The following is a 16,678-nucleotide window of genomic DNA, read 5'->3' as shown; positions in this document are numbered from 1 at the left end:
AGTACGAATTAGTTTATAACCCAGAAGCCTGTTCTGACTTCTCCTACCACCTTGCGGGAGTCTCAGAGCTACTGTGAGCCAGCAGGTATGCATCACCACACTCCATGTAACAGCCAAATCTCCCATAGTGTGTGTGGGGGGGGGGGGGAAATATGTGCTACAATTGAAAAGGGAAATACGGGTGTATTTTAACAAGTAACGTGTAACCTATCTACCTGTCAGCGCAGGGTGTTTTCAAACTCAAAGCATTGCTTTACTTAGCTTTTGTCATTGTAAAGGATTTCAAGATAGCAGAACATATGATATGATTCAGAGGCATTTTCATTATATACTTCAAGGGGCTATCTCACATACAGTAGGATCAAAGTGAAATAATGGCAGACACACACACACATTTATATTATCTTCTTAATTATATAATTGCTAGTGAATGGATCAGCTCTACAAACAAAGCAGTCTCCTTAGTTTTTCCCTTTAGTCTCCTTGGGAAGTCACCATATTGCTATGATTGGCAAAACAAACAAACATTGAACACAGCATGTGAATACAAAGATTAACTCGATGCAGAACCTTATACAGTAATCCCATTATAAAGAAAAGTCCCTGCAATCAGGCAGGGGCAACATGACACACTCGGCCAGACCCCTGCAGACTTGGCAGGGGGTGGGGGAGGCATATGGAGTTTCGGCTTAGGGGAGGAGCAATAGGGGGAATTGTGGGGAAGTAGACAGGTGCTGCCCCTGACCTCTGTGGCAGCACGAGGAAGCGGTCCCACCCTCCCTCCCTGTGCTAATGTGCTGTTGTAATATTTTTATGTGTTTTATGAATACAAAATTAAAGTTAAAAGAGATTGGAAATATATATTTATTGGAGTTATTTTGTGTTTTGTCACAGCTTGGTAAGTGGTTGTTCAACATACAGACTGGGCCCAGAAATATCAAGTTGGGCATTCCACCCAGTTAGTAATCGGTGTTCGGCCTGGGTTGGGCTGCTGGTGTTAGGTGGCGTGAGGTTTTACGGGTGCTGTTGGTCGGCCAACAGCAGCGAGTGATCACGAGCCACAGCAATGCTGAAGGCTCTAGACATGGTACAGGCCAGTCTGGGGTCAAGTTATAATTTTTGTTGTATTATTAATAAAAGCTATGGCCAAATTCCTCCAGCACAGTGTCAGTTGTTTTTGTTACTCAGTACGGTGTCTGTTGTTTTTGTTCCCCAGCAGGGGCCTTTCTAGCCTACCACAGTTGTGTGCATCTTGCTACTTCCATGGAGATTCCCCAAGTTGCTTACTGGCATGAACATGACAAATAAATACCTTGATACACATATTCAAAATGCCTCTTTAAATAAATTGATCTTGATACATAGACCCCAGTCTATCGTTTATATGGATTAACAATGTACTCTCCAATCATACTGTACAGTAGATAGTAAAATAAGAATGATTCCTGGGAAGTAATATGGAATATCTCTTTTAACCACTGAAAGTAATTTTTCAAAGGAAAGGTTGTTCAGCAGTTACATATGATTGTCCCAACAGATTTTTCTGATATAAATACCTATCGACAGTTTGAAAACAACCCCAAGGTGCACACCAAAAAAAAAAGCATAGAAAGGCACTGTATCATACATGTGATACTATATTTACATCAGTACATTATATTAGTTCTGAGAGACTAAATAAAATTAAGTTTCAAGGGATATCTTTAATAGCAAACTTGTGGTTAAAAAGAGTATAAGCTTCCAGACCTCAAAGGTGCAATTTTCAGACAGATTTTGACAATCCACTTATTCTGAAGATTGTTCCTCCAGGGACTAAAACAAATCAGTGAAAATTATTAGAATATTATTTTATACACATCTTAATTTGCTTTGTTTTATTATTTGGGTTGAATCGTAACACTAACACATATCTAATCCCTCTGAAGGCCCCATATGCTGTAAAACTATCTTCCCCTTGCTCCCTGGGGAGGAAAATACATTTTCACAATGTATTCAAAGAATATAGGTCTTATATTTTTTTCAAATATAGTATATGTTTCATTTTGTTTTTACACAATGTAAAAATCTCATTATACTCCACAAATCCCTGAAGAGTAAAGAGTGGTGCGATTATCACATTCTGAAACCAAAATGGTCATGCATTCATTAAAACATTGGAGGTGAGGGGTAATTATCACATTTTACTTTAATGTTCCACTAGGGAACTAAGTAGATTTTTAATCAAACTATTCCCTTATTGATCATTTAAACCGAGTGGTGCAAAATAGCAGTCATTTTTCACTTTTAGTAAAACGTTGATGAATCTCTATAGTGGAGACACAGTAATTAATTAAAGAACTTATCAGGTGAAGTAAACAAGTTTATTCTTCCCCACATTTCAGATCTTCATAAATAGCCCTGACGAAATTTTCATTTTTTACAGCGATCTGACAGATATAATGATATTGACAACAAAATCACACTTATGGACAGTGTAAGTGAAATTTGTACTAATACTTACAGTAGCCAAGTACAGTACTAGGGTTGTTTAAGGTTACACTGGGTGACATGTTAAATATAGCGCAATACAATAACGATAAACAGAACTCACACTAGTGAAATAAAGCATACAATGCGGGGTGCCAAGGACTAGAGAGGACCCAATCCCTCTCAACACAATACAACATACTGAATAGTCCAGCACTCCCTATATAAAGAAATCAGATCACTGGTATAGAACCAAAAAGGTAAGTTTTAATACATGCACAAATTAATAAAAAAAAGCATACAATTCCACACATGGAAAACTATAATAACTTAAAGGTAGTACCATATATGGGGTGTGTGGGGGAAAAAAGTGGAACAAAACAAGTGGGGGTGGGGGAAAGGGGCACAACAACAAAAAGGTGGGTATATAGGGGAGTACAGGGGGGCAACGTTTCAGGGAATACCCCTTCATCAGGCCTGTTCCCAAAAGGGACAAAAGGGTACTTCCCTGTTCCTAGAACCCACAAGAACACAAATAGGCCCCAAATGAGAAAAAATAAACCCTCCACTAATTCTGATAGCAACAATTGGTAAGTCTAAATGAATAAGTAATGACAAATATATCCTCCACCAATCTTAGTGTTCTATACTAGAAAGAGATAAATGTAGTAAGATAAATGCAATATCTAAACATAAAGATCACAGACAGGATGCAGCACTAAGCGTTCAAAAGTCATAAGAGGTAGGTAGAATAAATCAAACCACAAGGTTCTCTGCACAATAATCAGCCTGCTCCCCACTCAGAAGGGTGCCTCAGGCGCGTTCTGATTATTGTGCAGAGAACCTTGTGGTTTGATTTATTCTACCTACCTCTTATGACTTTTGAAAGCTTAGTGCTGCATCCTGTCTGTGATCTTTATGTTTAGATATTGCATTTATCTTACTACATTTATCTCTTTCTAGTATAAAACACTAAGATTAGTGGAGGATATATTTGTCATTACTTATTCATTTAGACTTACCAATTGTTGCTATCAGAATTAGTGGAGGGTTTATTTTTTCTCATTTGGGGCCTATTTGTGTTCTTGTGGGTTCTGGGATCAGGGAAGTACCCTTCCTGAGGGGACTGAGGGGAACGGGCCTGACGAAGGGGTATTCCCCGAAACATTGCCCCCCTGTACTCCCCTATATACCCACCTTTTTATTATTGTGCCCCTTCACCCCCACTTGTTTTGTTCCACTTTTTTCCCCCACACACCCAATATATGGTACTACCTTTATGTTATTATAGTTTTCTATGTGTGGCATTGTATGCTTTTTTGATTCATTTGTGCATATATTAAATCTTACCTTTTTGGTTCTATACAAGTGATCTGATTTCTTAATATAGGGAGTGCTGGACTATTCAGTATTATGTTAACTATAGTGATGTTAAATGTAATTCTGGAGTTTATGAGATTCCCTACTGTTTATTATTATTAACAACATAAGCAAAATAGTAAACTAAAACAAACACAAGAATAAAGGGTGGAATGTCCTCGGGCGCGTCACTCTGTTTGCGGCTCCACGGCGTGTATTATATGCAGGGCAAAGGAGAGAGAGAAGGGCCACAGTGAAAAAAGACAGCTCAAAATTTTGCACACTTTTTCAACAGGGTAGAGGGAAGGGGGGGGGGGGGTTGGGAGGGGTGAGAGATGAAGACAAGGGATGGCTGTTATTAATTCAAACTTGTTGACTGGGGACACACACATTAAAAACTCTCAAAACTTGAATTGATGTCTCCTCCTCTTCTTGTGCTTGGTGTCTTCAACAGATGTCTTCTCTTCTATGTGCAGGTGGATGGATTGAGGCCGAGGAGATGCCTCCTAAGATCTTCAAGCGACCGAGGAAGCATTGGCGAAACGCGTCTGACGTTTTTTGGTCTCTACAAGCCACCATAGTGAGGAGGTCTGATTTCCCTGGCCCAGCGTCTCGCCGTCTGCGCATGCGCATGCACAGCGGAGCAAGGAAGCCTGGAATTGTCTGCACGGGGAAGATAGGCGGCCGGAGGGGGAGGACATAGCCTGTGCACGGGCTCTGGACATCCGCACTGCGGCCACCTGCAACCCAAGCCACAGACAGTATACATCTGCCAAGCGGGAACCAGCAGAGACAGGACACCACTGCCCAGAAAGGGACAAGTTGTGGAGCCTGGCGGCATCTCCTTCCTATGCTCGAATTGATCGGTCGCTTGAAGATCTTAGGAGGCATCTCCTCGGCCTCAATCCATCCACCTGCACATAGAAGAGAAGACATCTGTTGAAGACACCAAGCACAAGAAGAGGAGGAGACATCAATTCAAGTTTTGAGAGTTTTTAATGTGTGTGTCCCCAGTCAACAAGTTTGAATTAATAACAGCCATCCCTTGTCTTCATCTCTCACCCCTCCCAACCCCCCCCCCCCCCCTTCCCTCTACCCTGTTGAAAAAGTGTGCAAAATTTTGAGCTGTCTTTTTTCACTGTGGCCCTTCTCTCTCTCCTTTGCCCTGCATATAATACACGCCGTGGAGCCGCAAACAGAGTGACGCGCCCGAGGACATTCCACCCTTTATTCTATTCAAATCCACACAGAGGTTGGTGAATAACCTCTGTAAAGACTCAGGCAGCGAAATCACTCTGTGGAAAGGACTGGAACCACATATTGAACAGTAGGAAAAATTCTTTTTTTTTGGCGCAAACTTTCCCCCCTTTTTTCCTAAAACAAACACAAGAAGCGGTATACAGTATGAAAAAAATAAAATGTATAGAAAAAATGAATACCGTAATCCAGGGGTCCTCAACCTTTTTGTGCGTTCAGGAGAGAGTGGCGTGCACCAACCAATGCACATTCACGCACACACACACACACACATACACACACACAACACACTTACAATACACTTACCTTGGGGGGAGGCCTCCAGTGCCGCACCGGTCCCGCTTGCAGGTGCGGAAGTTGGGCCCGACTTCCGAACGGGCCCAACTTCTGGCGTGGACCAGCACGCAGCAGCTGTAAGCGACATTGCAGACACGGCCACAAAAGGCTTGGCGGGTGCCGTGGCGCCCACGGGCACCGCATTGGGGGCCCTGCTGTAAATGGTACAGAGAGTAATATATCAATAAAAAATATGAAATTCATATCAAGTGGAAGCAGGTGAGCAGAGACGTCAATGTGAAGTTGATATTCAAGAAATGAATTTCCATTATGCCAAGTTTTTATTTGGTCAAACCAATTCTGCAGGTTCAGGATTAGAGATGGGCAAATTGTTTTTGCGGATTTGGATCTGCCTCGGATTGGTCGGTTCCTTTGACCTTCGAATTTCTGCGGATCACTTTCCAAAAGAGCAATCTTCAATTTCTGATTTTTTTTCAGAGATATAGAACAATCCGTTTCAGGATGGATGTCTTAAGAATCCGCAAACAAATTCTTAATTTGCTTGCAGATAGTCAAAAAAGAGGGAGGGGGAGGTGGAGAGAGAGACCCTCCTGCAATTTGTGGAGTTTTATGCACTGTGGCAGATGGCACAGTGAATATTTATTCCCCTGTTCTGTTATACCATAGTCACCTTTATGCATATTCTTTATGTAGCACCAACATGATTGCATATACTGTACCTGTAGTATCTCCCTCCCCCGGCTTCCTTTAAAAGCAGACCACTTCTACTTCTTGGTTGATGGTTTAATGTTCTCAGTGGAGCACACCTGAAATACCTGCGAGATACACTAATAGCTAATAGTAGCTCAAAAGTAGAATGTGACAGTGACACTACTCATCAGCTGGTTTAGCTCACACTGCTAGAGCTGCTGGCCAGTAAAGCAGTGGTTGTAGGTTCTAGCCTGTTGAGTCTGACACCATTCCAGTCATTAGGTTGGTGCCTTACGCTTATTATCAGCTCTATGTAGTTGGTATAGGAATCCTTTTAAGATGTGTGAGAGTCAGGTACCTCAGGTGTGCTCATTTTTCAGCACAGGTATGCGTTTTTTAAGAATTCATTTGCGGATTTTATGCAATGACGGATTTAATGAATCTATCCAAATTTTTAAGTATTTAATCCATGTGTGGGACGGATTTTGTCAAAATGATCTGCGGAATTCTAGGAAACGGATTTTGACAGTTTTTCCCAGCCCTATTCAGGACTGAGTTATCCTTCCATTTGTATAGAATTACTTTTAGACATACAGTTATAATATCAAGTAAATGTTTCATGTGTGTTTGGTAGTTGGGAGCTGGCATTAGATATCTGGAGGCCAGTAGTAGTCCATTTCTGGACAAAGGGTCAAATCATTTTTCCCAAAAAGTTAAGTCTATTGCAGAAGAAAAAAAAAGTTACAACCTCATTTAAGCATGGCCAAAAAATATCTGAATTGAAAAGTTTAGTGTGGAAAAGTCTTCGGTGTGCGTCAAAAGTATTTTGTGCATCAAAAAGAAAAATACTGCAGCGGATTTACAGGAAGTGTCCTGGTTGTGTCCCACATATTTTTCCAGCGAAGATCTGAAGACTTTTGTCCCATAGAAACATAGAATTTGACAGCAGATAAGCACAATTTGGCCCACTTAGGACCAGATACTCATATTTCAATCAATGTGGCATTAATGTACCACAAAAGAAAATGATATTTTTATTGTGCAATGCATCAAACGTTGTACCGCTAAAAATTATTCATTTTTTATCGGATCCATTAAAAATATCAGATTCTTTAATAAATTGGCATAATACCACATTTTGGGGTATTATCATGCTCCACATGTTCTCATATTTATGAGAATGTGATTAATGACAGAAATATCGCAGTTTTTTTATCACCTACTCCAAGCTGGCATTAATACTGTCTTGTGTCTGCCCCACCCCCCTGGGCCGTCTAACCACCCACCCCGGGGGAACTACAAATGTAGCCAGATTTACTGTCCTCTGTGCCATGATTTTCACTGGTCCAGTGTGGCTACAGCTCTCGCGACTCAGAGGCCCAGGAGGACTAACTCTTTGGATTTCCATGTTTTAATCATTTTGGGCCATCTGCACGGATACAGAATATAGATAAGCTCCATCTAGATGAGCTGCGCAGCTGTCTACAGCCGTGTCCCCATCTCTCTTCCTGGAGCCATTTCTCCCGCAATGCTGATAAGATGCAGGGCTGTATTTCCTTCATGCAGGGCGACGTAGATGCCCTTATATGGGGCTCTACATCTACATTATCAAGGGGTGTGGACAGTGTTGTGTCCTGTCCAGCCCCCTTGATGATATAGATGTCCAAAAAGGGCCATATAGTCTCCCCTCATGTAGAGACCCATATATGGCATCTACATCACCCAGAGGGAAGGAAATACAGTCTTACATCTTTCCATCGTTTCAGGGACACGACTTCAGTCAGAGAGACGAGGACATGGCTGCAGATGGCTGTGCTGCTCATCTGGAAGGTGAGTATCTGTATTCTCCCTTCAATTCAAGTGAAAGATTACTGCTGTGGAGGTCCAATTCAAAAGCATGGACCCCTGCAGTGTTAATCCTTCTGGGCCGCAAACCTTGATGTCCTTGTGGCTGCGGGTTTCTGCATTTTCCCCCACAGCCACAAGGACAGTAAGGCTTTCTATATTTGTAGTTCCACAACCCCTACCTCCACTCCCAAACATACACTCTGCCCCCCTCCACTAGGAGGGTGATAGCCCTATTAGACAAGTGCGGCTGATACGGATTTTGGCCATTTAAAAGATAAAATAATAATAAGTCCTTAAAAATATACACATTAAAAGTATATTAAAACAAACTATCCCAAAATAAAAAAAAAGCCCTTGAATCCATTAATTGTCACGGTGACTACCTAGGCCTTCAATGGTGATCTAAATAGCGACATTGGCAATCAATGTTGAGTTTAGATCCTCTTTTCCTTTAAGACTCTTCTTTTGTAATTATTTGTTTGTTATCTGCTTTTCTTCTTTTTTTGAAAGACGTTTTCTTCTTTAACCTCTTCTATTTTTAGCCACCGGATGTGGCCTCTTCGGTGACCTCCGACCTTCCGAGAGGGCCCAGCCTTAAATAGGGCCTGTGCCTTCCCAGAAAGCCTTAAATCACAGGGTGCATCGACCAATCAGGTTGGCATATGCACCATGTGGTTGCCGCATTTAAATAATCTAAACGTCCGACAAAGACATCGTACATGATGGGTTGTTGTACCATGTGGTTGCCACACTTTTAGATGACATTAGTGCAGTAAATTAAATACTTATAGATTCTATGCAAAAACTAATATGCTGTAATTATACTATCCTTTTTCTAAAAAATATTTTCATGGTCTATGCTACATTATCCATTTTTTTCTGTAACTTAAATTACCAATCAATGCAACATCCTACAGTACATGTTTTTTTTTTTTTTTAAATAAATCAGTTCCTTAGTATTAAATAATACTCACTGCATGTCTTTTTTAAATTCCTCGATTAATGCTATTTTTAATATACTGAACATCCTTTGATTTCTATATCAGGTTTTAGCCTCCCGGGCAGTGCAAGATCTTTGCAACACTTTCCTATTTGTGATACTTTGTTGCCAATGTTCCCAGAAGTTTGATCTGCAAACTAACAATAGGCAATATTACCTTCGTAATAGGATACATTGTAGCTACTGAGTTATATTGACCGAAGGATTGATTGAAACTGAAAGGCAGCCATTACGTGAGAAGCAGGATCTTTGTTGATCAATCACAGCAAAATGAATCGATTGGCAGCTTAGTTAATTAGTTTTCAATAAAGGTAATCAAAGACTCTATGTATTTTTTTTACGTGCCGCATTGACTGCCTCTTTAAAAAAAAAATTAAATTAATTATAATAATAGAGTATATGTACTATGTCATATTTGAAACAAAATTGGTGCAAAGAGTATTATTTGCATTTTTGCATCAATGTATCAAAGTCTGTGCTCCATGTGTTTTCGTGCACAAGAGATGAGATGTCTCAAGTTGTAAGCCTCTGTGTGTCACTTTCTCCCTTCAAGATGCGCCACGTCTGAAGTGGAATAAACAGTTCTGCTTCGAAACCTGCACTGTATAGAACACAAAATGCTCAATGTTCAAAACAAGTTTTCATGTGTGTAAACATAGAGACCCCAATAAATAGCAACAATTACGACATGCACAGGCCTTACAAGGCAACTCTGACCTGTTTGTGAGAATCTCCCGTAAAAATTAGCTGAAAAATACAGCATTTTCCTCATTTGTTCTTGAAAAAATTACATTCTTCCAATGCAAGTCAATGGAAGATGAAGAGACCTCCCATTTTCTATTGCCAAGTCTCCCTGAGAATGTACATATGTTGACCAGTGTAGTTGCAGGCAACTCATGAACTTGCAAATCAGAATTATCCTTAAATTGCTAATCATTATAGTTCACATCACATAGTTGGGTCCATGTACAGACAATTTCAGAGCAAAAGTAGCGCATCCTTTTTGTGTTGTGCCTCTTCAATTTTGTGCCATGTGCTTCTTCATATATGAGGAGTGTCATACTGTAAGTAGGAGTTAATGAGGAATTACATGATGCACAGACTATAATGAAGTTGTTATATTGAGCGCCTCTATGCGTCACTCTGTCGCCTTTCAAGCTGTGACAAAAAAATCAACCAGATGTGACAAAAAAAATCAACCAGATAATGTTAACTTTCTTGCTTAAAAACCTGCACCTTATTTAAGAACCTTGGTACATTTCATACTGTATGAGACAATTGTGGTGCAACATTTTTTGCAGTGCCTCAAAAAGGTTTTTCTGTGCATTGATACAAAGGTCCCCAACATCTTTCATCAGAGGATTCCAAAGCACGTGGGATATGATAATCAATCATTGTGTTGTCAGGGAACACACAAAAAAGTAACAGAATCCCAAAAAGGAAAAAATAGAATGTATGTTTGGAATCTATGGAACTCTCGGAGTACGGAGCTCCGGAGTTATACTGTACATCTGAAGACCACAGATCAGAACTCTTAAAAAAGAAGCAGAACTGCCATTTTAAAATAATAAAGTTACAGTTTGAAGTTACAGTATGGTTATGATGGTAATCATGTCCTCGTGGAGAATAACTGTTCAGAGAGCAGATTGTGTAATTAAAAAAATATGACTTTAATCAGCGGCGTAACCAACGGATGCCAAGCAGGCATTGGAAAATCCTAAACACAAAGGAGACACATGTTCAAGACGTATTTGAACAGACAAATGAAGTAGCAGGTTGGCAAATTAATGCCTATGGCCCTTATTCTGGAAGGTATGATAAGCACAGATGATGTGCTATCCCACGAAAAACTCCATTGGCTCTATGACAGAGGAAAGCACCACAGACTGTATGAATAGAACAGTCAAATGAGCAATGACTTACTGCTTTCTTAGATTTTTATCTGCAGTACTTGTAGAAAGACTGACATCTTCTTCAATTTTATTAGTATAAAAATTGAAGCTATTAGTATACAAATTGAAGATATGTGATAAGACTTAATTTTATTTGAAACAAAAATAATGCAGTAGAGGCAGTGGTGCAGTCATAATCAAAAGCTCAAGAATGTTGACCTTCATCATGTTACAGGTTAGGGAATATACATATTATCCGGTTCTCAGCAAAAGGAGTTGGTTTACTTTGGAACAACCACTTTCACAAACAAATTCACCAACACAAACAGAAACTTGAGCTGTACTGGAGCCTTCAGTTAAAAAATAAATAATTCAAAACAGCAGGTATTTAGGTATAAGTCTGTGCTTTGCCAGACTGTATTTACCTTATTAACATTCTTAGGTAATGCTTATAAAAGTTCAATTGAGATGTGTACATTATTTTGCTACAGTTTGTGAACCTGGAAAAATGTGCCTATGTTCTCCCCAACAAAATTAGCTAAAATCGGCAAGCTAAGCATTGAAAGTTAATGTGCAAAGTCATGTGGTCCATTATATACTCTATTTTTCACTACATTCTGGAAAAAAAAGTGACGAAATTCTGCAAAATGTACGAACTTCTGAAAAAATTGGCAGAACATATAAAATTCCAAGCATGGTGAACTTGCATAAAATATTTAGCAAAAATGTGAAATGTAAGAGAAAAGGGCAAAACCTTTTGCAGTTATTCACACATCTCTAAAGTTAAACATTGCTTCAAATACACTCTTATGCTGATCTCACACACTCACTCAAAAGAAAAAACCTTGTGTGACAAAAGTGTTTGTCCAAACAACATTGTTTCTTTAATTTGTTTGATAAAAGTACATACTACAAAATCAAGTAAGAAGACAGGTAACAGTGTGAAACATTTCACATAATTTCCCTAGCAGCTTATAGTTATTTTTAACTCTTCTTTTTCCTCATCTAATATAGATAAATGTATCAACAGGGATTTATTTTATTAAACAGAATAAATATTAATTTTCATTCACATTCCCATTGGCATAGAAGCACATTTGTTTTTTTGGTTTATTATACCAAATTTAACTTTTTAACCATATTAATGTACTGTATCATTTGCAGTCTATGAAATTCTATTCTAGTCAGCAAAACCTGGAGGGGCAGAGAGAATCGGAGGGGGAAAACTTTAACAGGTTTATTCTATATCTGGCTAAGTGGCTTAATAGGCCCTTTCCAGTTAAAATTTCCCATTGTTGTTTCGGACGAAAATGGTCCAATTGGCCACTTTGGCAGACATAAAACGAGCCCCAAAAGAGTCTACAATGAGAATAAAAAAGTATTTTGCTGTGTTTCTATACACAATGACTATATCTTGAAATCAGCATACAGTACATGCAACTGACATTATTACTATACCCCCAAGTACTGTACATGTGGTGTAAACTAGTGTGAGTGCTAGTATGAAAAGTATATATAGTGAAAAGCTGTATTGAAAATAATCTTAAGTATATGATTGCCGTATACAGATATCACAGTAAAACCTGTCAATCATTGCTTTAACATCACAATGTCAAATATATGCATAGAAGTAGATGAAATGGCATACTGTAAATATTTACCAACAGTATTATATTATAAAAAAAAAACCTTGCTATGCCCAAGGGTCTGATTGTTTCTACCATATAAATAGTACTGTTTTCATTGCTTAATGGCTGTTAAGTGGTACGTGTTGAAAAAGAACATTCAATATTATTTGCATAAATTATCTTTACAATATCGAATAAAAGCACCAACATTTCCCCGGAAGGAAAGTATTTCATAAACTATTAACACATATTTAGTACAATTCAAAAATCAAGAGCATTTTTAGCCGTAGACAAATATTCAAACATAAAAGTTTCTTGTCATAAAAAAAAACCCCAGCAGAACAGTGCTGGTTACTAGGAATACAGCAAATATTTCCACTTAGACAGTAGAACATGGTGGCTTTCGGTAGGCATTAATCATGCATTTTTAAACATTAAATGTCCAAAACAAATGCGGCATGCAATATTGTACTAGACAATAACCAGGAGCAGGGTACAAAGTAATTACATGACTTGTATATACCACCATGGTGCAACGCACAGTTGAACAGAATATTGCAAATACATTTGAAACTTGGCTCTCTGTTTATTCTTTTTTAATAAATATTAGTGGCTACAAACCTACAGCACAGCTTCATAAATGGGCAAACACGTTACGCAGCATACTCTATATATTATTTAGGAATAGTCTTATCTATGGAAGTCATACGGAGAGTGGTTAAATGGTGCTGTAAGAGGATACAGTGGATGTGTTACTTAACATGTCAATGGTTTATAGCAATTTTTATATCTTTTTTTTTCACCAGTTCTGAGCTAAAGCTAGTTAATCATACACTGTATGGCACAGAATAAGTAAATATTGAAATACTAGATGACATGGCAAAACTTTTAATGTCTTGATACAGAGTCCCTAGTGTGTAATCTCTGTTTTAAAAAAGACCAATTATAAATGTGAAATGGCACATCTACATTCAGAAATGCTGCAGTGCTATCAAAATGAATGTATTATACATGTATCTAACCTGGAATATAAAAGGGTGTGCTGGGAAATTAAGCATAACCACGTCGCATACTGAATAAAGAAATCCAGCTGTGCTTAGGTCCTCCACATTATGTTAGGTAATTTGATGAGAGAATGGAAGAAGGTCAATCTCCTTGCAAAAACGTAGAACTCCACTTACACTTTCATTAGTGTGTTTAGTTTTTGAAACATCGGAGCACACAAAGAAAAATAACACTAATGAAACTGTAACTGTAAGTGGAGTACTACGTTTTTGCAAGGAGAATGACCTTCTTCAACTCTCTAGTACTATACTGTGTTGGCCACACATTTGGTTCTGGTCCCCATGGGTTGAACGCTCTTTTTACCCCAATTGCATTTTTCTAGGTGATTTAATCATAAATATGGATGTACAGTAAGCTGTAGCACTTTATGAAACAGAGTCTAGTGATTTAAAACATTTCAAATGACACTAGTACTCATGTGACTAGTGCTAAGACTAGAAGATAACTAATCCAGTTCACCATACTAAGAGGTGGGTTTGGATGTGTATATAGGGCATCCACTATCCTAGCCTAAAGAACCCTGGGCCACACTTTGGTGCTAATTGTACCTTCCTCGGCAGAGGGAATTTTTACTATCGTCGTAGTTAATTTCCTGGACTGGTACAGCTGTGCACAGTATATATTGCACTTTTTACGTTTATCCCTATTAAAGTTTACGCCTTAATGAGCACTTTGTTATATTGTTGGCATCGAGTGGCTTGCACTAGGGTTATTTCCTAGTCCAATTGAAAAAGATTTACTGGGGTGGCACAAGGGGCAGAAAACACAATGACCCGTTAATGAACAATGTTGCAGTAAAAAACAGAGTGACTTCTGAATCCAATGCACAGCGACACATACATTGTGGGCGAAAAACATATCTGGAGGACATTCCAATTCTTCATAGCATACAATGCAACAAGCGCAGTTTTATGCAGAAATGTGATTACTGTAAATCCAAGTTTTGGAAGTGCATCGTTACATCAAGCCCTGTCCGGCGAAGACTCTCCTTGTTGATCTCTGACTTAAAATCTACTACCAAAAAAATAAAAATGTATCACCGGTACAGTGCACATAATACATTTGGATGGTATTTAATTTCCATAATTTTCTCCATATAAAAAACACATTTACATTCTGCTTTGAAATTGATATGATAATAAGATGCTACGAAGCTCAGTGCCACACTGTTCTCATTTAAATCGTGTTGATCAGTATTTACATCTTTTAGTTGGTATATTTATTAATAATCAAGCTCAAGGACATGGAGTGACCTGCTAGTAAACGTGCTAAAGTTGATGGTTGGACAACCCTGTTGAAGCTTAAGGGAGGGCACTCATCAGGAAGCAAACATTATACAGCAAGGTCTTCAGGGTTAGATTCATAGTGCCTGTAAATTCTGTTAACCATTCTCTGAGCAATTGCATATGAATAATTTATTATTAGTTTAATGAAAATGTTTCAGGTCAGTCTGATTTTGATCTGAGATGGACAAATGTTTAATTTAATAACACAGTATTTTTGTCCACTTACGGTGAGAATGTTATAACATTTCAAATGAATAACTAATCCATAGCCAACGAAGAATTACAATTAACCTGTCTTGATTAAAAAAAAGTCTACAAAACGTAAGTTATTCATAATATTCTGTAAACACCTTAACTTGCCACATAATGCACGTAACATATTGCTATCTAAATTATTTAAAATGTTTAATTTAACAAAGTTAACATCTGCAAGCAAAACAAGTGTATGCAATTGATATCATATTATTAACTGTACTTATTCTGTTATCTACATGACAAAACACTAAGGGGGTAATTCTATACACACTAAAGCGGCCATTCGGAACATTTCTGGACACAAAACTCCATTAAAGATTTTGGAGCTTTTGCGGCCAAAAACTGCCGATCGGCCCCTTCAGTAAATATATAAGGCCCTAATAACTTCATGACACATTAAAGCTTTTGATGCTAACATTCTATTTGTATAAAAAAAATGAAAAAGGAAATTTCTGACCTGGTGTAGTCATCCTCCACTAGCATGTGCTTTGAAATTGGGGAGTATCTTCCTGGAGAGATTGGTGCTAGTGAACTCTTGTACTCCAAAGTTCCATTGTTGGCCGAACAAAGTATGTGACTTTCCAAAGGTGGAGAATAAGCTGTCAATGAAACCAGACAAGTGTTTCTGTAGAGATCCGTATCCATGTTACATTAGTATAACCTCTTCTTTTGTTTTCCAAATACTGTATGTACAGTAAGGCCAATCCTATTCCCAGCAGCAAACTTCTAAAGGGAGGAGCGCGGTAATATGTACAGTCTTCCACAGAAGTATAACCACGCACATAACACATACTCTACAGTAAGAGCCTTCGATAGTATGAATGTATAAACGGAATTTAAAGAACGAGTATAGTTCAAGTAGACATACTGGACGGTTTTACATTTGAGCTCCCTTCCCACATGTATGTGATTGTATTGTATTGTATTGTATGTCTTTATTTATATAGCGCCATTAATGTACATAGCGCTTAACAGTAGTAATACATGTGGTAATGAAATAAATAACAGAGCATGGGAATAAGTGCTTCAGACATATAGGGAATAAGTGCTTCAGACATAAAAGTAACATTAAGGAAGAGGAGTCCCTGCTCCGAGGAGCTTACAGTCTAATTGGTAGGTAGGGAGAACGTACAGAGACAGTAGGAGGGAGTTCTGCTAAGTGCTTCTGCATGGGGCCAAGCTTTATGTATCACGTGTTCAGAATATCTGCCGATTATGCAGGATATAGAGATGCATGTTAGTGTTATGTTGCTGTCCCTGCCAAAGTATGGGCGAATTGGAGGTGAAATGTGGCACGGGCATTTCACTTACCTGCCTGGCCCTCCTCCCGGGACGTTGCGGCATCATGACGTCGCTGCGTCACGTTATGGTGCACTGTAATGGCAACGTGTCGCCATGTGATGTCACGTCACATGACGCCGCAATGTTGATGGAGGAGGGCCACTCTGGAAAAGTAAGTCTTACAGAAGCCCTGCTCTCTCCCCTGGCAATCAGTATTATTGTTGTGGGGAAGAGCGTGGGGGCTCTGTAACACACAGCACTGGCCTCCTGGGAAAGACCACCGTTTCGCCGCTACCAAATTGTTTGCTGGCACTTTACCGTGACTCACTCTGCAGCCTGAAACTGCAAATGCCA

At 38.9% G+C, this 16,678-nt stretch overlaps 1 protein-coding gene across 13 annotated transcripts in view; it reads right to left on the bottom strand.

Moving 5' to 3' along the window:
* DLG2 (discs large MAGUK scaffold protein 2) overlaps positions 1-16,678 on the bottom strand; it is a 1,892,764-nt gene that overhangs the window by 703,956 nt on the left and 1,172,130 nt on the right. For all 13 annotated transcript variants that reach the window (XR_012800043.1, XR_012800042.1, XM_075592575.1 and 10 more), the window contains one exon: positions 15,501-15,642. Coding sequence is in view for 11 of the 13 variants with exons in the window: in XM_075592575.1 (XP_075448690.1) it covers positions 15,501-15,642 (142 nt within the window). In the remaining 2 variants the exon portion in view is untranslated. The remainder of the gene's footprint in view (positions 1-15,500; positions 15,643-16,678) is intronic.

The sequence above is a fragment of the Ascaphus truei genome, chromosome 3, assembly GCF_040206685.1.
Source record: "Ascaphus truei isolate aAscTru1 chromosome 3, aAscTru1.hap1, whole genome shotgun sequence".
NCBI classification, from domain to species: Eukaryota; Metazoa; Chordata; class Amphibia; order Anura; family Ascaphidae; genus Ascaphus; species Ascaphus truei.
Note: the sequence above shows the minus strand (reverse complement) of the source record. Positions and strands in the feature narration are given on the sequence as shown.